Genomic DNA, 25,053 nt, shown 5'->3' on the forward strand with positions numbered 1-25,053 from the left:
GCTCCTTATTCATTAAGAGATTTGCCTTTTAGCCACCATATTTACTGATATTTTACACGCTAATGCAAACACAACAGAAAAACACATAAAATGGAGATTTATGCAATAAACCTGTCAAAAAAACAAACATAAGTAAATTTGCTGCGAGTGCATACGACAAAATTTACACACATGAACGAATAATTTCCTACAAAATGTATGCAAAAGTTAATTAGCCTCTATTTCTGACTAAGTGTAAATTTACTCAACTGTGCAGAATTTTTGCATGAGTAAATCAATTCATAAGACAAAAAATGCACATAAGAGTAAATTTTCCTTTGTGTAAAATTTACTGAGGTATGCACATCATGTCATGGTGTATTAGGAAATGTAATTGTAAAGGACTTGCATCTTCATACAGATACTTTTCTTTCCAAGTCAGTCACATCGTCCTTCCAAAAATGTATTATATGATTAGTATACAGTTAAAGTATATCATTCGCCTCGGGAAATAGTCCTGGCTGAAAAAAACTGGAATCTTTCTTACTCCTGCAATGATATACTTCTTAACTATGTTTCATTATACCGATATAAATATAAAATTAAGAGGATTCAGAAAGTGTCATTTCAAAGCAAGGTCACTTAACTAACAAACGGGGATCAGTGCATTCACAATTTATACCAATGTAAAAGTTGAATCTAGAAGATTTAAGAAAACTAAGAATTAGATTTCAAAGCATGGGTAACCTCATTTGACTAACGCACGGGGAATAGCCTATTCATAAAGACTTCTAAGGAATAAGTCACATCTTACGATCTAGTTTTATATACAGTGTAGAAATAAAAACGAGGTTTTCTTTTGCTTGTTCAGGAATCTTGGTACTGTACTTGATAGTATCTTTAAACTAAAAAATTTGGCCTGCACCCCCCTCCCCCCCATAAAAGAAAAAAACTTAAATTGCTTCTGACGGACCTGCAACATTTAAGTTAAAGAAAAATGGTACCTAAGTAACTTCTTGGGGAATAATTGACGTAACTTATTATTAATCACTGTCTTGAATATGAATAATATATCAAACACAACTTATATCGTTCTCCGCATATCAGGGGCGGATCAAGTTATTTAAAGGATGATAAACCAATGAAACCAAGAGCACTGGGAATTGAAAAAAAATCATCACTTCGAATCACAGTCTTAATCCCCCCCCCCCCTATGCTCAGTTGAAAATCCAGACAAAGTCTGATGCAAGTTAGTAAGGAGGCCACTTTGAGTTTTCCATTGAGAATGCAGGGAAAATGAAAAGCCCTTTCTGGTGGTCCAGGAAACTTCTTTTTTGAGATATTAAAAGTTCATTCTATTTTTCTCTTTTGTATATTTTTCTATATATGACTTTTTCTGAATTTTTTTCTATGTTACTTTGTTCATTTTTGTTTGTTTTTTTTCTCTCCTCTTTTGTACATTCTTTTATTATCACTTTTTGTTTTGTACCTTGACCTAAATGTAGGGAGAGGGCTAAAAAAGGCTGCGCCTGCTGCCCAATCCTATTCACAATAACACCAGTGAATAAAAGATTGTTTAAATTAAATATTAAAAGTTTTCTTCATACAAACATATAAAATTTATTGCATCGATGAATATTAATTTTTTAAATACAGAATTTGTATTTACTGCATAACAGTAATTGGATTTGAATTTTCGAGGTAATTTTCATGAACATGATTGATTCCATTTACATGTTCATACGAGTATACACGAGTTCATATTAACCAAGATATAGCAGAATAAATATACCAAATGTTCCAAAATTTTGCATGTACATGTGTACATCTGTCTAAATATCTTTATCTCAAAATATGTAGAAAGAATCTCTCATAACTAATTGACTTTTCTTTTCATTAAATTGTTAGTTTTTTATAAAAAAAAAAAAAAAAATCTTGAATTTTTATCAAATCCAATTTTGCATATTTTGATTCTTCGTTGTAATTTTTTTTCTCGCTATTTTGTGTATCTGATTTAAAAAAAAATAACCAAAAAAAAAAAAAAATCATTCCAAATCATAGGGATGGTGTGCATTCCGTAACCCAGCTGAATCTGCCATTATAATTGCATATAATAGAAAGATACAAATATATCATTATGATCAAGTCATGGAGTTCTTCAATTGTTTGTAAAATGTGCCGAAATGTGAATATTTGAAATCACTTCCAATATCTACAATTCTGAGATATTTAATTATTTTAAATTTAATAAATGTCAAAGATAATGAGAGAAAATGCTCTGGTAAATGTTTTAACGTATTTCGATACATACTCCATAAGTTGGCCCTGGTTTGCAGTCCGCTCCCCATTGTGTGACGTCAGGTTTCTTAGATTCCCAAAATGTTCAAAGGGCTCCTGATTATGACTGATTTGCAGCTAGTTATTAGACTATTAAAAATCTATTAAAAACCTCGTATGTACCACACTGTCAAAACACTAGATTAGTGTCGAGTCAGGTAAGTTAAGGTACGTGGATGATGGAAGCCACATTCATTGAAACAGAAATAATAGAAGTCTCTGTCAAAACTGTAGTGTTACTGGTTTGTACATACCGTATAAATAGAATTTTTAGCGAGGATCTAACTTTGGCATTATAAGCGAGGGTGCCAAGATCGGCAAAATTTAATATCGCTAATTATAAATATCGGTTTATTTGAAATAGGTTCTTTAGTGAGCTTTTTTAAAATCGCTTTAATTACATCTCACTAAAAATGATTTACCCATTTTTAAGGTCAAATCGCTAAATTTGCGTCTCGCTAAAATGTCCACTTATATGGTATAACAAAGGTAGAGAAAAGTAGCAGTTTGACTTGAAACTTTGCATAAATAGAATGATTCATTGGTTTTATATTGTTTAACATCCCATTCGATAATTTTGCACTCATATAGAGACGTCATCGTACATGTATGCCCATGTTATACAGAAATCAGAGCAAAACAACTGTAGGAGAATTAGCTTTTGAAATATTGTTTACAGAAGGAATGACAGACAGCTAGACGGACGAACAGACGTATGGACGCCGGACACCTAACTCTCTCATAAGCTCTTCTGGTCTCTGACCGGTAGAGAAAAAAGTCAGCATACAACGGCTTAACAGTTAGTATGGAAAATGTCAGCCAGCATTTGTCTTGAATGTATTTGCTGACAAGGTAATTTAATCTACCATAGAACTTACAATATAATGACTTTTAACGAGACTGCTGACATTCTTGTTTAAACAACTTTAAAGAATCTTTTTGTATACCTATTTTTAAACATCTAATTTAATCTTAATTAAGTGGATGTGGCCTTATTTTTCTAGGACGAATATCCAATGACGTAATTATAATTGTAACAAAATAATATCTTTGCATGCTAGATCACGCTGTTTATTTTTTAATAAGTAAATGTTTTTTTTTCTTTCAGCGGTGAATCCGATCAAAGACAAGACATTGAGTCCACTATTCTGCTCGTATTAATATTTATTTTCAGCATAATAAACACAGTTGTGCTTTTTGCAGTATGGGGAACAATTGCCATGGTATATTCCGAAATAAAAAAAAATATATAGATAAAATACTCTACGACTTTTAAAAGGGACAAGGACACAATTTCCGCTGAAAATAATTCAATTTTTTCCCGTATTTGTAATATTATCAAATATTCAACTGAGGTATTTCTAATGATCATCAAAAATATCAATTTAAAGTTTCAAACCTGTATATCTGAACAGGGCAAGTATCATGCTTTTTAGTTTACATAGGTTTAATATACTAATATATGTTCGTTCAAAGCAGATGGCCCATAAAAGAAGTCTATTCTTAATAGGAACAGACCGTTTCTAGTGATTTGCTGAATCGTTGTGTCCTTCAATATTTAAAGAAATGGCAAATCATACAGTTTTTTTTACACAACATAATCAAACATAAGCAAATACAAACTTTTTTGATACGTTGCCAATGTAACCATATACTAATCACAAAAGAGTTTTTAAGGTTTTTTTATGTATTGACACGAAGCTTTGAAAATACTATGCTAGGCAATAATAAATTTTGTTTTTTTTAATTTTTATGGATGTTTGTATACCTTATACAATTTTATTTAAATATGCATTTTCGTGATACTTTGTTGCACTGGTTGCAAATTACTATTAAAGAACAAATTGGTTCTATCTAATAGACCCTTTTCCTATCACATATTTCCCTTAGCCGCCGCCATTTTGTAGGGCAATATAGCCAGATCCCTTCATTATTCAACCAAGTTCAATATGTTATTCTGGTTAATGAGGTAAAGATAACACTATTTTTCTTATGAATATACGTTTGTTAAGGCTTTTATCAATTCATAAGTTTAAAATTGTAAATATTTTCCCACATATATTTGTTGCATGCATGTTAAAATTGGGTCAAAGAGGTAAATACACTTGTTTGTCCTACAAGATGGCGGCTAAGGCGAATAACTCCTAATATCTGGCAAAATAAGTCATAGGAAAAGGGTGTATATTTGAAAAATTAAGATAAACAGTTTAATAATTTAAGATATGTATATATATATATATATATATATATATATATATATATATATATATATATATATATATATATATATATATATATATATATATATATATATATATATATATATATATCTTTTTTAAAAAAGAAACACGAAAACCTTTAGTTTAGCTTAAGCGCTTTCATTTCAAATCTTCAAAAGCTTTATAATACGTAACATAGCAACATAACGTCATAACGTCATAATAAGTGGAAAATTACATACAAGCGTCTATTGTGACATCATAGTCCAACTTTGCGGGAAAACTGTAGAATGAAAATAATGAGTACAATTTTTACAACAATTATGCTCAATTGTTCAGTCTAGGTTTGAACATATGTTTAAAATGTTTTGTTTCTCATGTCTCTGAATATCACATTCACTTGAAAGTTTGTAAAAAGGAAATATAGTGAATTGTTTATTTAAAGTGACTAAGTGTGAAGACGCGCGTTGCGGGACGGGTAGACATATAATGGAAGGATCAACTTATGACTTTAATGGAAGACAATTCACAGTCAATGCAAACATGTCTTGTGCCACTAAAAATGTAGTATATGTAATTACGTGTGCTGGATGCCAAGAATTATATATCGGGGAAACGAGCAATCAATTGCGTGCCCGGGTGCGTGTCCACCAACAACATATTAACTCTCCGAAATGTCGGCAAATCCCTCTGAGTGAACATTTGGATACTTGTGGAAATAAGCAATTCACTATATTTCCTTTTTACAAACTTTCAAGTGAAAGTGATATTCAGAGACGTGAGAAAGAAAAACATTTTAAACATATGTTCAAACCTAGACTAAACAATTGAGCATAATTGTTGTAAAAATTGCACTTATTATTTTCATTTTACAGTTTTCCCGCAAAGTTTGACTATGACGTCCAATAGACGTTTGTATGTAATGTTCCGCTTATTATGACGCTATGTTGCTATGTTACGTATTATAAAGCTTTTAAAGATTTGTAATGAAAGCGCTCAAGCTAAACTAAAGGTTTTCGTGTTTCTTTTTTTAAAAAAGATTTACCTGTAAACTACCGAGCACTGTGGATTTTTTTCTGTTTCAATATATATAGATAATTATATGTAATGTAGCAATTGACAGAGACAGAAATTAGAAGTTGTTTAGAGTTTACCCATTGAATTTGAATAAGACCCGACTCTGAAAATTTAACAGATGCATGGTTTTCTGATGAAGCCCACTTCTGTTTTAAAAATGTTTTTCAAAAGATTCTTAAATTTTGTTGTTTGGTGAAACCCAATTTTAATGTGGAAAAACCTCTTAACTGTTAGAATGTTACATTTAATGGTTGGTTAAAAAAACCTCAGAAATCGTGTTCAAACAATGTTAATTCAAAGGGACGTTATTTGGAATAGGTTGTAAAATGACGTGTGATTCTAAAGAAAAAAATGTTTATGATTAATGAGAAAACTGTGACAAATGTACACTTGACACAAAATTTATAACAATTTTATTATACATTAAAATTTTATTAATGTAACTTGATTCATAAAATTTTTATAACGATTAAAAAGTGTAACATATAATTTGGGACACCATATATATATATATATATATATATATATATATATATATATATATATATATATATATATATATATATATATATATATATATATATATATATATATATATATATATATATATATATATATATCAGGGTTCTCCATGAGCTGTTTTACTGTGTTGCTCCCGACACAGTAAAATTTTCTCCGACACAGTAACGATTCAAACTTCATGCATGCGACACAGTAAAAATTTTGCCGACACAGTAAGAATTGTGATAATTGGAAAATCTAAACACACAAATTCTCTTTATCTGAAACTTTAATCAAACAATTCTACCGTCTTTCAATTCAAAAAGTTATAACACTTAATTTCTAGGGCTTCACCTTGCGTAATCAATCAATTATCTCCTTGACCCTCGCCGGACTTTACGCATGACGGAACAAAGACAAATAAATTGTTTTCACAATTCAATGTACCGCTTAATTGGTAGTTGCATTAAAATACAAATGTATTATTTATGAAAAATATTTACATAATTATGTCTTTCCTACAGAACCACGGCTCTAGAATTACGTAAGCACTGTAAGTCAAACATAACATAGTACTGAACATGCTGAAGTCATTTAATTGATGTAAATAAATTGCCGAAAATTTTGAAATTTCAGAATGTTCAAGGAACTCTTTAGAATATTATACAGTTCTGAAGTTCCTTTTTTGTAATGCGGTAACTCGATCAAGAAACCTGATAAATAAACTTGGCAAATCTACTTTCAAAAATGTTAAGTAGTTCGACTATCGGCCAGAATTTCCTCTGCTTTTCAGAACTTTTTTTTCCTTTTATCAGTATGTACGACCATACCATTTGTGTAACGAATTAGCGAATTTTAGATAAGTGTGTGCTTGTAATCTTTTGTAATTATAATGAATTTTGATTCAGTTGCGAATTTGTTCGCGAAAATACCGCGAAATATTAGGGCTTCGCGTAAACTCTGCAACACAGTAAAATCTCAAATGATGGAGAACCCTGATATATATATATATATATATATATATATATATATATATATATATATATATATATATATATATATATATATATATATATATATATATATATATATATATATATATATATATATATATATATATATATTTATATATGGATTTCATTTATTTAATTATTTACTTTAAATTAGACGTTGCTTTTTTTTTCTCTCATGTAATCTAATTTCAATTATGTGTAATTTTTTCTTGATGTGATTTAAATTGTGTTAGTTTTTCAGTAAAAAAAACTGTGAAACTTGTATTTTATTTAAAACTGAATGATAATTAGGTTGGTTTTTAACAATTTTTATAAGTCCTGTCATTTATGAAATTTTATTTTTAAATCAGCAAAATAAAATAATGTTTTCCAATGATGTCTCTCTATAAGATGAAGCAAAAATTGAAATTATCGGCATGAATCACCACTGTTTGGCTCTAACAAATAACAGCACACAACCCAACTGATACCTGGTTATTTCACACTTTGAATATTTTTGAATAAAAAATATCATTCTAATTGTTTTTCAAATTTTTTGTAGTAAATATTGGTATATTTTTAGTAGAGAGTTTATGCATATCTTCACCGAGAGATCTGAAGTTGAAATTACTTTAACTAAATCTTAATATCATTATCTTATGCATTTCGTATACATGTAGTAATACATGTAGAATTTAAGATGTAGTTAGATGGAAACTATTAAAAAAAATTGTGAATTCTTTTAGTGGAGTTTTTTTTTAATTCAAATCACCTTTATAATCTATGTTTGAAATATTTGACCTCTGGTATTCTAGGTACAAATTATACCCACCTATTCCATTAAATGGAAGATATGTAAAATTGGCTACATATAACTGGCTACTTGTAACTGGATACTGGTAAAATTTACTATTAGTAGCTGGTTACGATATGTACGTAAAGTTAGCTTTTAGTAACTGGCTACTAATAACTGATTTTAAATGTAAATAAAAGTCCTTGTCACGGCCACCTGATTGTAGCAACCTTACATACCAGCAGTTCACGCCAGGCATGCGGATATTGGGCTTACCGGTAGGCTCGATGAACTCTTTTTCAACATTTTTACAATTGTTTTCAAGTATGGACTAGTCCCTCAGCTCCTGCATTGAAGTGGCTGTGGCCCATTCAGCCAAATAAAATCACTAATCACTCAGTACTATTGTTATGTTGTTTGACACAATAATTCAACTAGTAAACCCTGTTTTAAGGTTATTTCATCTTTGATAAATGAATATAAAAGTAAAAACCTGTAACTAGCTACGACATGTGAGTAAAGTCAATTGCTAGCAACATAAGTAATAGTATCATAATAATGCGAAAGTAATATATTGAATGCATTTAAAAAGAAATCAATAAAATATAATATTTTGGTTTCAATTTCCTTAATATGATACTAGTATATGATGTGTCACTCAAGTAACAAAGTAGCTGTAGTGATACATGTATCTATAACTATTTATACTTTTTGTGAAACATGATTATTTTTAGGGTAAAATATAAACATCCTTCATGTAGTTGGATATTTAGAAACTGATATCTACTGATACAATTGATAAGAAATTTCGTCAAGATTCTCCGCATAAAACATGACTGACAATTTACATTTATCAGTTTTCTTTGTTATAGCTACTTTTATATCTCGTGAGGCATTTAAAAATTTTACCACATAAATAAAACCAACTGTATACAGTAAATAAAAAAAATACATATCAAATCTCCATGTTTTTGGTATCAGTGTTGATGCTGATTTGAATTATTATTTACAAAAGGTACATTTTGATGTAATCAGAGCTCATTTTGATAGAATACCTTTTTATCCAAAGTCTGTTTCAACCACTTTTAATGTGAGTGTTGTTCTGAATTTGTTTCGCATCCATCGTTCTAAATGATATCTAAAATAGAATCCTTTGTTTTAAATAAAACTGAAAATGACCTTTTTACAGCAATAAATGGGATTTTTTGTAAGAATTAAACAAATGGGTTTATTTGCTGGACATGACTTTTTTGGTTTTAGTGCTTTCGTAGAAAGTTTTGTAATTAAGAATACGCAAGAAAAATAAACTTCAACTTAGGGGACTGACCTTGAAATGTTTAATTATCCAAATAAGCACTGAATTATGATTTTGATGAATTGCTAAAGTAAACTGTGAGTGTAAGTTTAATTCCCACATGCAAAATTCCAACCAATCAATATTTTTCAAATGAATTTCATTGATTAAAATAATCCTTACTACAAAGACGTTATTGTTAAACACGTTGTTTCCTGCAAACCGCATTATATGGTTGTTCTTATCATTGGCATTCTTATTTTATCATTGTTTATATTAAAAACAACCCTTTCTTCTGATTCACTTTATTCCGAATGAGAAAGAGGGTTTGCATATTGATTTTTTTTTTTTTTTACATGTAATCAGCATTCCTTTATAAAAATAAAAAAAAAAAACTACAGTTCATAGACATAATTCATATTTGAGAGGAAAACGCAGCTTTGTGAAAAATTAACAAAAGCTTGGGATTCCTGTATTTTGGAGCTTTTTAGATGATTGTATTTAGTATTAATTATAGGCGATTGTTTTTAATCATGTAAAAGTCAACGCTAATAAATGTTCAGAATGGCAGCAGCTTGAAGTAAAAAAGCGATGAAACTGAAGAAAAACCTTATTTTCGATGCTCAATGCCATGGTACTGTAAGGCCTCTTCACAACAGAAATTAATAAATTAAGGGATCAAAGGTAAACTATATTTTTAGAAAGACCATGTAACTCTTAACAATTTGTTATTCAATAAAATTCTTTCTCCAGTAAAATAAAATCCTGTTATTTTTCTGTGAAATCTGCTATAATGTTCAAAGTATAATAACCAAAAGCTGAAAATATAAACATGTTACAGAAGCACATGGGCATCGATCTAAAAATGGATTTCCGAGAAGTTTGAAGGGCATGTTTCTGTCTATTTTTTTCTTATCTGATATCATTTACACAACACGCCTATGTGATGAATGTTGTTTAAAATTATTTGCTTTTAACTCCGCATTCGAAAAGCTATGAAGGCTGTAATTATCCTCATTCTGGTGTTGAATAATCTCATAGGATCTTTGGTAAGTATCAATTTGATTTTTTGCAGTATTTGTTGGAGGTTCATTTGTTTTAAGATTTTTAAATTGTTTCATATCTTATAACATCATGAAAAAGTTAACGGATATTTGGAGAACAGACGAATCACTATGTCTCAATAAGATTTTTGAACAACAAATTTTTAAGTCTTTTGGAATAGAATTACTTTTTGAACTATAATTAACTCCAATCGATAAAATAATGTACCGTATATACTCGCCTATTAGTCATTATTTTGGGAGTTTATTTTATGTCCAATTCTTTACATGTATGTTCGACTTACAGGCGAATGATGAAAAAATTGATAATTTTTTGAGTTCGATATGTAGTACTTTTTTTAAAAAGTTTGAAAGAGTATCGTTGAACAAAGTCTGGTTATATCATATCATATATCTATTTGAACACATGAAAAAGTGCAAGTGTCTTCAAAATGTTATTTTAATAAGTTTCGTTTCATCTTAAGGGGGACCTATGTCCGAAAAGTCTTTGTGTGAAATTTTCAAAACTTTCCCATTTTTTCATGACCACTTGCTCTTAATTTTTAGGTATTAAAAATAGTACTTTTATATGTTTTTTTTACACAAGAGCACGTGCAAAAACAGTGTGATATGCTAAAAATAGTTTATTTTCAGACATTATTGTTCTGCCCTAAATACGCACTAAAAAGAAACAAAAATGTCAAATCACATTCGAAATCAACAGGTATTTTATTTATATGACTTGTATCTTTAAAATAAAGGCAAATTCATTGTCTTTCATATCGCATGAAAAATCTTGTCGTATTTTTTACAATTCCGACATGCATAACAGGTAATATCTTAAAATGTCTTTGTTTATGTTGAATTTCATATTTTTGGAAAGAAATGACTGGACTAAAAAAAGGTAAGTAAGCACTGACAAACAGCTGAATATAAAACTATTATGCTAAAAACGAGTATTTTTTTTGATTAGAAGGAATTAAAACAGATTATTTCTTTTCATCTCCATTCCAATTATTATGTCCCCCCCCCCCAAATTTCCCCATCATAACCAACACTTATTAATGGAATGACTTTATCAAATATACATATACTATAAATGAATAAGCAAATATAGGTAAAAGTACATTTCTTTATTTTTTACTTAGTTTTATCCAGAAAATACAATTAATGGTAAACATAAAATAATACATATTTCCATGATTTAAGCCGCTTTCTTTGCTAAATTTTACCGTATCTTATTGCACTTAGATATATCAGCATATCATCGAGGTATTTCGTCACAAGTGAAATTGCTATGCATTATCAACCAAAGGAAGAAAATTCTATAATTAACAAACTCTATAAATCAAATAAAGCTGTTATTAATGATGATAAATTTTCTTTTTGTAAATTGTATACGTTATTTCATTAATAACAATGTTATGCCTATATCACAGTTGCAAAAGTCAACAGGTAAACACTAGCGTCGCTATTCACGTAGAACGACATAGGTCCCCCCTTAAGGTAGGATTTTTCTCATATATCTAATCATTAAAAATTAATGAAATTTTCACAGAACCAAGAGGACAATATCAGTAAGTGATAGAATCAGTGAAATTAAATTTTACTGTTTTATATTAGAGGCAAGGTCAGCTCAAGGTCATTATCTTTTTCCTTGACATAAAGAATAAAAAATAACTGTTGCCAATCATGTGATACCTACTTCTATTTCAGAAGTTAAAAAAAATGTTCTTTTTGCATAAAAACATATTACTATATATTGGGTCTATAGCATGATGTTACCAAATTTACATAAATAATTTAACTTAACTGGATACTGGCTAATCAGAATTTGCTCTGTTTTTCTTAATATTTTAGGATATATTAGTTATTTTCGTATGCTTCCTATATTTAACTTTTTCTTATTTTCACATATAATAAAGTAGTCTTATAAATGTACAAAATGATACAAAAACAAAAAGTTTTGATCGTTTGCTAAGAGAGAAAAAATACTTTTTATGGATTTTTGGCTCAAATCTGCACTTTGATAAGAAGCGTTTAAAAGCTAATAAAGTTCTAGTTTGTTTGAAAAATCATATTTATTTGATATATTTTGAAAGTTTAGTCCCTCATTATTAATTCAACTTACATTTGAAAATTTCTCCAAGTCTTCGATTGTGTAAAAATTATAACTAAATTCATTGTTCTTTCATAATTTTGAGAGGCAGAAAAGAAGATATTTTCATACACCACCATTCTGCCAAAAATATAGTCCCTGCTAGTTTTGAAACGCAGTTTACCATTTCTATTTAAAGATGTACAATTGTGATGAGGAAAGAAAAATATGGTCTTTTAAATTCCTTACACTTCAATATATAAGACATATAAGTAAATATACTTTGAATGTTTCATCTAGTCAGAAACCAGAGAAGAATCCTACCTTAAGTGCACATTACTAATATTTGTTTTGATTTGAAACCATGTATTTCTTGAAATATTAATTAAAACTAGGTTAAAAGATCAGAGCATTGATTTGAATTAGTTAACGTATTCTGGGAAAAACGTTTTACCGACTTATAAGCGGGTCAGGGCAAATCCCTCCAAAATAACCTCAAAAAAAATGCAATCGACTTATAGGCGAGTAAATTCGAGTAAAGCCTCAAACTGACACACACATCTTTATTTAATGAATGATTTTCCACAAAGTCATGACTTCTCTAAAAATTTAAAGTATCTAAAAACGAACAACCCATATTTCTATATAGATGCTTGAGTTCCCACAATGTCCTCTTTTTGAATTCTGCATCGTGCCTAACAAATAAAGAGAAGATTTGGTTTCAAAACCAGATATACTGTACGTGGTTTCTTGTTACAAAATTCGAGACCAACAAAAAATTATAAGGTGATTTAATGCGCAAATATACATTGCAAATTGAAATGGTTTTGGTGGCGAAAAAGCAAACAAAGCGAATATAACAAAATACCCGAGCTATACAAATTTTGGGGACGCCCTGTCGCTTCTTTAGGACGAATTAAAAGGATAGGAAGTCATGAAAAGAGATTAAAGAGAGCTAGGAAACGCAAACAAAAAGGAGAAAAAAAAACCAACTAGAACTACCACTGAACTACCTAGAAATTATTCATATCAATATGTGAAGTAAAATTAGATTGTGTTCAACATCGTAGCATGATACTTGGATGAATACAATAATCTCATTATTCGTCAAAAGAATTCTAAAATGTACTACTAGAAATACCTGCCTTTCTTTCGAACACCTTATTCTTGGTCATGATTTGAATTCTTTACTCTATATTTCAATAATACATAATTGTATTCAAGATCAAAAGTCATTGAAACAAGACAAAAAAGGAGCAGAGCAAACTTGCACGTCCAAAATCTCAGAGGTGGAATCAGGTACGATGGAAGATTCAGGATCCCCTGCCGACAAGTTTTTCCTTCTGGTTCTGATGTTCTTTGATAAACGGAGAAAAGAAAAGTTAAATGTCGTATGCTGAAATACGACGAAAAACTTTACATGACACTTTACACTTTAACGTTGATATAAAGTGTACAAGGAACCTTCATGGTTTAGGTGTAATGTATCAGTGCGTTTTCACTGAAAATGTTGTGCCCATTACACACATAACTTTTGTGTGAATTAACGGCTGCTATCGGACATCGTGCAGAAAGAAATTAATAGGCTTTTAAACCTTTTCAGGCCAGTTCTTGTGAAAAATCCATACCTACGGTTGCCTACGTAAAGACATGTCCAAGAACAGAGGCTGAATGGAATGCCGAGGCTGAACGAAAACAATGTCATGTTGTGAAGCAGAACTGTACTCCCCAAAACAACTTCCAATACCACTGTTTAATAAATGCTTTTGCAAACGCAACAGTTGAAGTGTGCGCTCCAGCCAGAAATATAATAGGTTATTAAATTTTTTTTCTCCAATTCAATATCTGATGCATATTTTACAGAATTCTACAAATTGTAAGTATAAAAAATAAATTTTATCGACTCGTTTTGTTATCTTTTTCTTTTTTATATTTTAAAGTAAATATCTTATTTTTTCTTGAAAAATATGGAGATAACGAAAGGTATTCAATATCAAAGTCCATAAAAGCAATAAAAAATAGGAGTAGAGCAAACACGGACCTCTTAAGGGGGACCTATGTCCAAAAAAGTCTTTGTGTGAACTTTTCAAAACTTTGACATTTCTTTCCTTGCCACTTGCTCTTAATTTTAAGGTATTAAAAACAATACCTTTATATGCTTATTTTTACACAGGAGCACGTGCAAAAACAGTGTAAAATGCTAAAAATAGATTATTTTCAGACATTTTTGTTCTACCCGAAATTTGCCATAAACAGAACCAAAAATGTCAAAATAAATTCAAAATCAACAGGTATTTAAATTATACGACTTGTATCTTTAAAATGAAGGCTAATTCATTGTAATTCATCTCGCATGAAAAATTAAAATGGAGCGCAATGTTAGTATCACCCCATTTTTCTTGTCGTATTTTTTACAATTCCGACATGCATAATAGGCAATATCTTAAAAAGTCTTTGTGTGAAAATGTGATTCATATTTGTTGAAAGAAATGATTCATCTCTTTATTTTAACAAAGAAAAAAGTATACCTTTATGATAAAATAAACGAGAAATATGACGTTATCTTTTATTTTCGTACTCGTGTCATGAATATTGAACCTTCTGTACTAAAAAAAAGATAAGTAAGCACTGACAAACATCTGAGTATAAAACTATTTTGCACAAACGAGTTTATGTTTTGATTAGAAACAATTTAATCAGATTAATTCTTTTCTTCTTGATTCAAATCATTCTGCCCCCCCCCCCCATTTCCCCCTTATCAAGCAACACCTAAGAAAACCTAGGAATGCCTTTATACAATAAAATCTGCATGTTCAATAAATCAATTCAAATATAGGTACAAGTACATTTCTTATTTTTATGCGCCCGGATCGATAGATCCCGGGCGTATATTGTTTTTGTCCTGTCTGTTTGTTTGTCTGTTTATCTGTTTGTCTGTTTGGCCATAACTTTTGAACACTAAAAGATAGAGACTTCATATTTGGTATGCATACTCCACTAATAAAGTCCTTTCAAATGACATCAAGGTCAATGACCTTGTGACCTTGACTGTGACCTATATGCTAAAAATAGCTTTTTACACTTTTTGCCATAACTTTTGAACCATAAAAGATAGGGACTTCATATTTGGTATGCATACTTCACCGATAAAGTCCTTTCAAACGACGGCAAGGTCAATGATCTTGTGACCTTGACTGTGACCTATATGCTAAAAATAGCTCTTTACACTTTTTGCCATAACTTTTGAACCATAGGAGATAGGGACTTCATATTTAGTATGCATACTCCACTGATTAAGTTCTTTCGAATGACACTATGATCAATGACCTTGTGACCTTGACTGTGATCAATATGCTAAAAATAGAATTTTTGAACTTTGTTGCCGCCGGGCGCATAGTGTTTCACAAACACATCTTGTTTTTTCATAGTTTGAGCCAGAAAATAAAATTTATATTAAACATTTAAGTAAACAATATTTCCTTGATTCAAGCCACTTTCTTTGTTGAATATTATCTCATCTTTTGCACTATTATATCAACATATTATGGAGATATATCTTTTCAAATGAAATTCCTATGAATAATCAACCAAAGGAAGAGAAATTTAATATTAGCAAACTCCATAAATCAAATAGAACTGTTATTAATGATAAATAAATTTTCTTTTTGTAAATTGTGTACGTTCTTGATTATTCACAATGCTATGCCTATATTACAGTTGCAAGTCAACAGGTAAATGCAAACGTCGCTATTGTGACGTCACATGACGCTGCTTTGACGTAGAACGACATAGGTCCCGCCTTAAACATCAGATATGTGCTCATGTTCCATGGAGGAGTGAGCACCGCTTATCGGTCACATCGGCCGTGTGCCCCTTGTCATGATCGGGAAATTAGTTATAAATGCATGGGATTTAATTAGGATTTCTTTTATAAATTAAGAATTCGTTTTTGATATTTTTTTATAAACCTTACCTTTTCTAAAAATGGCCAACCGTGTAAGTTCATTAGATAGGGTTTCCATATTTTGCAAAGCTTAATAATAAAGATCATCATAAAGTTCATAAAAATGTCCTTTTTGCTATATTCACGAGGAAGTTTATTTGTTTTTTAAAAGGTCATTGTGCAGAATACAACTATGGTAGACAAGGCATTCAAGATCACCAACAAATTAAATGCGAGACCTGTCCTTCTTCATATTTGTCAACAGAGGCTTATAAATGTACTTCTTTTGAGTTTAAGATTTAGTTCTATCAAAAATAGTTTAAAGTGTTTTATCATACAACAATTTAGTTTTTGACCCTTCAATAGTTTAAAAAAAATTGTTTGCAATACTTTTAATTTGATGAGTTTCATGTCTTTTGTAATATATGTTTTTTCTTTATTTAGTTTTGCTTTTTCTATTAGATAGTGACAAAAAATGTGTATTTGTTTCATAAATTACATCTGATGACAATGTAAAAATGCATATTTACGAATTTAAAAACCGTTTATATGAACCATCGTTTACTCCACAGATCAAGAATGCTACAAACTTGTGTCGATGAAACAGAATGTTGAAATCTCTAATTCCACAAAAATAACATGGTATGTTTCATGTTTTTGTCTTTGATGAATTCATTGCAAAAAAGTGTAAGGAAGACCATTTTACATTCAAAAGCGTGGACGTTTGAAATGTCTAACAACGTATGAATTACAAAAATGATTGGCACACAATATATATAATAATAAGTGCATATCTCTTGAGGGTTTTTCCATCAAACATGTTTTCATAAAGATTTTAATCAGCAATGGATGAACGTTTGAGATAATAAACTTAAGTTTAGTTTCAACAAACAAATCGAGAACAAACACGAATTCTGTAAAAAAAAAAAATCAGAGATGAGAAAAGTTGAAAATTTTTTTTTTCTTACATTTTATGTTTTAATATAACGAACAGTTGTCAATCTCAAAAGTCCAATACAGAATAGAAGCGAAGGAAACACAACGGCTGAACTTAAGCAGATTTATGATAATAAAGTGAACCGTTAAAAGTTCTGCCAAATGTAGTATTCCAATTTTGAAACACTTTGATTAACGCATAGGGTGTCCTTGATAATATAACTGATAGCTTACTGCAGTAAGCAAATAACTTGAGGATGATGAGATTATTATAATCTACTCCATAAAATAAACAAATTAAAACTAAAATATGCTATTCCACTACAAAAAATAGATGCTGCATAATACTATTATTTATAAAAGGTCTATTATATCTAGAAATAAAGAGTACTTTCTAAGGTCAACTGTATTGATTATATATTTTTCGAAGATTAATAGTAAATATCGATTTTGAGCACTAATTAATAGATAGCTCATACTTTGTAGCGAGCTCAGCTAGCGTCGCGTACATGTAGCATTTTGACAAATTGTTTACAGAGGGACTGACAGACAGCTGGACGGACGGACAAACAGACATGCGGTCGCCGGACACCTTACTATCGCATAAGCTCTTCTAGTCTCTGACCTATAGAGGAAAAAAGTTAGTGTGTATAAAATGGCTTAACAGTTAGTATAAAAAATGTCAGTCAACATCTCTCTTATATGTATTTTGCAATTGCTGACAAGGTCATTGATTCGACTGTAGAACTTACGAAATAATGACTTTAAACGAAACTGCTGATATTGTTGTTTAAACAACTTGTTTGTCAAAAATATAAATTCATAAAAGAATTTTTTTATATCTATTATTTTACAGCTAATTTAAACTTAATGAGGAAGATGTGGCCATATTTTTCTAGGGATAATAATCAAAGGTTTAAATATAATAGTAACAATATTAAATTTTTGTATGCTAATGCTGTTTATTTTTAACTAGTGAATGTTTTCTTTTTCTTTCAGCGGTGAATCCGACCAAAGGCAAGGCATTCAGTCCACTTCTATGCAAACCAAAATAGTATATATGTTAAGCATAATAAACACAGTTGTGCTTTTTGTAGTATGGGGAACAATTGCCATTGTTTATTCCGAAATAGTTAAAAAAAATAAAATAAAAAATAAATAAATAAAATACTCTACGACTGTTTAATTGGACATGGACATGGTTTCCGCTTAAAATAATTCAAATGTATTTTTCTTGTATTTGTAATAAATAAATATAAATATTCAACTGAGGTATTTCTAATTGACCCATTTGATAACTAATTATATTATACTTTCATGTAAATTACTTAAATCTGATTCGTCGAGAAACATTTGATAAAAACACTACTACCCGCTGAATAATGAAGCCACGCCCTCATGCGTAGCAACAGTCAACATTGCTTGACGACGGGTGGTATTCCAAAAAATAGCAACTGCGCTAAATTTATGCCCGCACGGTTAACTGTAATATGTATTTGTATAAAACATTCAGTATAATATAATAAATATAGCATGTAGTTGAGTATAACATTGAAAATTTTCACCCCAAGAAAACTATTGTCAACCGAGGCGCAGCCGATGTAATGTCACCCTTTCAAATTTATGAATTAGTTGTCTGGCCTTGACAAAAGGTATTGTTTTAATTGTTTATCCAAATATTTGTGGTAAATGTTTCGTTTCTTTCTTCTAGTAGAGAGTTTATGCATATCTCCACCGAGATATCTGTATGATGTTTAAATTACTTTATCCACATCTTAATAACATCATTTTCTGCATTTCGTACACATGTAGTCTTCCATGTAGAATTTTAGGTGTAGTTAGTTAATAAAAATATCTCGTATTTTGAATAATAGATTGCAAAAATGGTCGGAAGACAACAATATTATACCTAATGCACAATATGGATTTAAGAAAGGTTTTAGCGCTATTGATGCTGCTTATGTATTAAAGAACGCTATTGATTTTAATATTGCAAAAGGAAAAAAACAAACATTTTTGTGCTTTTGTAGATTTCCGTAGAGATTGGATACGGTGGATAGGAATGCATTTTTCTACAAATTATTAAAGCTAGGTATTGATGGCAAAATGTTAAGAGGTCTTAAAGCCATGTATGAGGATGTGAAAGGTTTTGTACGCGTAAATGGTTCCCTCACAAACTTTTTTTGATAATGAACTAGGTGTTTTACAAGGGGGCATTCTATCTCCAATGTTATTTTCATTATTTTTGGAGGATCTGGAGACAACTCTTCATGAAAACTTAGCATGTGGCATCCAAATTGACCAAATTGGCCAAAATGACGGATTGAATCTGGTAGATATGATAAAAAAATGTCCCACACGTGAACGAAAATGTATAAATTGTATATGAAACGAAATAGAAGATGAAAATCATTTTGTTCTTATATGTAACTTCTATACTGATTTAAGAGAAAAATATATTTAAAACTATTATTATGTAAGACCTAGTATGGCAAAGTTTATTGAATTACCTAATTCCGATTCAGAAAATATACTTAGAAAACTGGGGAAATTTGTGTTTGAATGTTTTAAAAAGAGGGAAAATTTTACCATACAGTAAATTTTAATACATGTGTAATACAAAAGACACCTGCATAGTTCTTTTTACTTCTTTTTGTTTCCTTTTTTCCCTACATATTTGTATACTGAAAGGATTAAGAAACGCATATTAAACTTTTGAATTAAATAAAAACAATTATTTCAAATATGTTTTTCAGCATTTTTATCATACATTTTAATTCATCTTTAATCAACAAGTTACCAAAATTTCGCGGGATTTTGAGTGGTAGTTCCTGAGATATTGATATCAATATGGTGAACCCCCCCCCCCCCCCCAAAAAAAAGAAAAAAAAAACTTAAGATTTTCATAATCTCCCTTTTGCATCAGCAACAAACTTGATTTTCCTGTGCATTGGGTTCACCAGAGCATTTATTTTTTCCTAGCATTATAAGTCAACCCTTCTGACGGTAGACTTGATAGCTGACATTAACTGTATTATTCCAAAGTCAACAAATACCCCCCCCCCTAATCGAATCCCGCAAATTTTCAATTTAGGATAGAATATACAGAACCCAGCAGGTTTGAATGTTTGTAAAAAAGTATCAACAAATATAAGCTACATTTTTCCTGTGTAAACATGCTAAAAAACATTACGGAAACGACGCAAACGTGCGCGTTTGAGAAGAAAATCGACGTTAGCTGGCCAAGCTCACGGCCCAAATTAGAGCTGAGAGTTTCTGTCAGTTTAGGGTGGAAAAAGTGCGTATGTTTGTCTGCTGTATAAATACCAATTTTTGTAGATAATGCCTTGACAAAAACTGAGGTGGCGTCATGAAAAGCCTTGTTGTGACGTTGGTACGCGCCAATGTCACCGTCATGGTTGGTTAGAAACATTTTAAGTTCACTCTCTGACAACCAAAAAACACCTTTATTTGGTTGAAAAGTTGAAAACAATCTGTAAATCAGCATGTTTTTGCCTTTTTATTCAATTATGCAATATCGAATTCAATTACTAAACCCGCAGTAGATTCTGTCAGCCATACCACGGTTGCAAGAAATTTATACTGACTGCAAATATGCAAAAACGATGTCTATAATTCTAATGCATAGTATGGTACTACAAAATTTATTACAAAATTATCATCATTAACATGCACGTATTGTTTTTTTTTTTATTTTTTTTTTAACTTTTTTCAGTTCCCCTACGTGATGCCATACATTTCATGGTTGAGTAGTTTTGAGTGGTGATTTTAGTGCAAAGAAACCAAAATAAACATCTGACCAATTTTCATAATTTTCGGTCACATAGTCAGAAAATTTTACCATATTATGTTCTTATGCATTTCTTTTTCCTTTCAGTTTATAAAAATATGTAATAACACCTGTGTAACACATATTAACCGTTGTTTATAAAGAAATGTTATATGTGGCAATATATGCATTAAACCAATAAAGATACTACTACTACATGTATATATATTTTTAAATTCTTTTTGTGCAGTATTTTTAATGTAAAGTAACTCAAAAATGCTACATTTAAAATATTGGATTATGATACTCTATAGGTACGCTTTATACCATCCTCTTCCAATATATAATGAAAGATATGTAAAGTTATGTACAAGTAACTGGTTACTAGTGGCTGGCTAAGACAAGTGGGTAAAGTTGGCTATTGGTACCTGGCTTTGATATGTAAGTTTAGTTAGCTACTAGTAACTGGCTACTAGTAACAGACTTTAAAAAGTAAATAAAACTAGTTTCTAGTAACATGTGAGTAAAGTCCACTACATGTACTAGAAACATAAGTACCTGTAACATAATAAAATAAAAGTTATACTTTTAATACATTTAAAAAGAAATGAAGACAAAATAATATTTTTGTTTCAATTTCCTAAAAATGAAAAGGTTATTTTATCTTTGATAAATGAAAATAAAAGTAGCAACTAGTAACTAGCTACGACATGTGAGTAATGTCAACTGCTGGCAACATAAGTAATAGTATCATAAAAATACGAAAGTAATATATTGAATGCATTTAAAAAGAAATCAATACAATATAATAAATTTATTTTGGTTTCAATTTCCTTAATATGATACTAGAATATGATGTATCACTCAACAGGTCTGGACGATTTCTAAATATGGAAGTCAAGAACGATAACCGAAAGTTGCTATAAATGTACATCAAGTACACGTAATTATTTTCCTGTTCAATCAGACAACAGCATTTTCACACACCCCAAAACATATTTTAAAAGAACAAAAAAGATAACAGGTGCTTTTGTTTTTTTACTCAAAAAGATTTTTTTAACAAAACATCTATAGAAGTAAGTTGAAAACTTTTGAAGAATAAGGTATTCCCCACATTTTTACCGTGAACAACCTTGACATTTTTATCTCGGTAAAGAAAAAAAAATTATGCGCGATAGAATGTAATCGTTTACAGAGGTATAGATCGCACCAGCAAGTTTTTATCAAGTTCAATTATAACATTTACCAGAATATAATTTATGATGGTAGATATAATTTTGCTTATCCGTCCGATTTTCATCGATAATGCATTGTATAGATCAACTCACACAAGTCTTTATCGTATGGAGTATACATAATATAGTTTTGCATTATCACGGGTTTCATGAGCGCCGAATACTTAGCTATGCAGACTTTAAATGGGCATAAGAAAAGGCGTTTAACGTGGAGAAAAGAGAATCCTGTAATATTATAAATGAATGCGTTTTATCCCAATATCTTACCTCGCATATCAGAAACTGCATGGACTACTAGTATTCTGTAATAAACACTCAAAAATAATAAAGACTGTTATCTTTTCGATAAGATTTTTATGTCAGGCTCTAAAAACTGAAAATTTACCCTATTTGTATCAATTTTTTTACGTAAGTGAACTTTTGGGATTGCTAACTCCTACAGACAGATTTTTTTATCCCACTTAAAACGTATTCCAAGCTTTCAAGTCGTGTTTGTTCACGGTAGAATTGTCATAAATATTATATTATTCCCAAATGCGCATAAAGTTTACAAAAAGTTTGTTCTAAAAAAATCTTTTGAACAAAAAACTTAAAAACCACGTGTTTTATTTATTCTCTCATAGGTTTGTCTAAATGCTGTTATCTGATTGGTCAGAAAGATTAGTGCCTTGTTTATTCTGTGTATTAATAGCAATTCACGGTTATCGTTCTTGACTTCCTTATTTAGAAATCGCCCAGACCTGCTCAAGTAACGAAGTATCTGTAGTGATACCTATAACTATTTTTACTTGTTGTAAAACATTTTTTAGGGAAATTTTTTAACATTCTTCAAGTGGCTGGATATTTAAAATGTTGATATCTACTGTTACAGTTACATGAAATAAGAAGTTTCTTCAAGGTTCTCAACATAAAACATGACTGACAATTTATCATTTTAGTTTATCAGTTTAACATTCATTATTATTACTTCTAGTTTATTTCGTGAGGCATTTGAAAGTTTAACCACACAAATAAAGATATAACATTGTAACATCATTGAATTAACTGTTTTTTTACCTAGGTGATATCTACGAATATTGTTGATAAATACAATCTTATAGCCTCTCCACACCATATGGGGGTGAAGTTACCAAGATACCTAGCTAGTATTACGTTTTTGTATTATGATATAGCATGGAATACAAATGTTGATATTAATTAATTAAATGGAATTTTATTTAGTTGATATCTCCTCATAAAAAACACCCAAAAATGAAACATTTATGCCCCTCAATAAATAAATTTTCCTTGGAATTACACAAGCTAAAAAACCATTCCAGATACATTGATTATGATGCTACTATTAAGACATTCAATCAAATATATGTTGGGGAGGAGTAAAGTGCATCCCCCCTCCTTACATTTGTAAGTATAAACAAGAGATCCATGGGCCTGTTATGGGTCACTGAGCATCATGTAACAACTTTGCAACAATTGAATTCGGTTCCTGTTTTAAACTAGAGGCCTTGAAATCCACAATTTTGAAAGAGGGACCATTGCTTCATAACTATACCCTTTGCATGTTTACTTTAGTTCACCCATTCTCAATATAAGGGCTCAAATAATGTCGCCTCATTTTCATTTAAAAGAAATACCACTGATGTAATTTTTAAATCAACATTATAAATAGTCATATAACAATAAATAAGAATTCATATAATTATCGATCTGAAAAGGTATTTAAGGAGTTCCAAATTCAAATATAGTAGCCTATTTGAAATGTACGTTACTGTCGCCGAGGCAAATATTATTCTGAATCCCCTCTGTGTAATATATAGTTTTGATTCTCAAGTAAAAATTTTCTGATAAGTTAAACCTTGTATCATATATATTTCTTTTCATAACAATAAATACATTTTCTTTGTGATAATAAATAATTTTTATTGTTCAATGTCCCTGTCGCTTAATTCTATTTCAACCAAATTACAAGCAAACACAAAGATTATACACTTGATAGTTTTGTTCTCCTTTATTTATTGATGGGCTAAATTTGAAATTTCAAAGGATTAATTACTCCTACTTAGATAATGTAACATGAAAATGAACAATTTGAGCAACTTTTATAAATATGTTTACGGAATGAAAGACATTTTCAATCGTAGAGATAAGAAAGAAATGTACGTTACCTATATTCTTCCATTAAGAATATATATTAAGTAGAAAATATGAGACGACTCTGAATAAGCAACCCCTTGTATCCTGTAAACTGGCAAAGACGTTTTGCTTAACACAATTAAAAATTATTTTTTACATTAAAAGTGATCATTTGAAATGTACGTTACTGAAATGTACGTTACCATGAAATTCGAATTAAGTGAATCTCGCACGAATTTTCATGTATTCTCATACTTTCACACAGTCGAATGTGTACACAAAGGAAAGTTTCAAAGGTTGGAGGTCGGCTAAATCCCAAAATTAATGAAAAGAAACGTTTCTGCTTAGGAAAAAAAAATATATTAAGGTCAATTTTATGTAATATAATTTTGATACCTGGTATATATTTCTGAATACGAAACCTGTATGATGCATTTCTTATGATATGCAAGTTCAAATAGTATCAATATATTGCGTGTCTAACGTACGCTTGTGGAAGAGAATTGATTTTTATATTTGAAATGTACGTTACGTATGGTAACGTACATTTTACGTATTTCTAACTGACATTTTTTTTTAATTTAGTCAATGAATTGCGTTTACACGAGCGAAACAAAATTATCATTACAATCCATTTGACAACTGGCCACATAAATCCATCTAAATGCACCCCCAATCCTCGT

General features: G+C 30.1%; 1 protein-coding gene across 1 annotated transcript; it reads left to right on the forward strand.

Annotated features, from left to right (window-relative positions):
- Nucleotides 1-10,176: 10,176 nt before the first annotated feature.
- Nucleotides 10,177-19,272, forward strand: LOC134236447 (uncharacterized). Its single transcript, XM_062718635.1, has 6 exons — nt 10,177-10,241; nt 13,937-14,147; nt 16,449-16,553; nt 16,849-16,918; nt 18,212-18,266; nt 19,243-19,272. Exons 1-6 carry the CDS (start codon nt 10,188-10,190, stop codon nt 19,270-19,272), a joined length of 525 nt encoding a protein of 174 aa, XP_062574619.1. The 5' UTR covers nt 10,177-10,187.
- Nucleotides 19,273-25,053: the final 5,781 nt, after the last annotated feature.

This window comes from Saccostrea cucullata, unplaced genomic scaffold, assembly GCF_032062105.1.
Source record: "Saccostrea cucullata isolate Sc308-1 unplaced genomic scaffold, CSIRO_AGI_Scuc_v1 ctg666, whole genome shotgun sequence".
Taxonomy (NCBI): domain Eukaryota; kingdom Metazoa; phylum Mollusca; class Bivalvia; order Ostreida; family Ostreidae; genus Saccostrea; species Saccostrea cuccullata.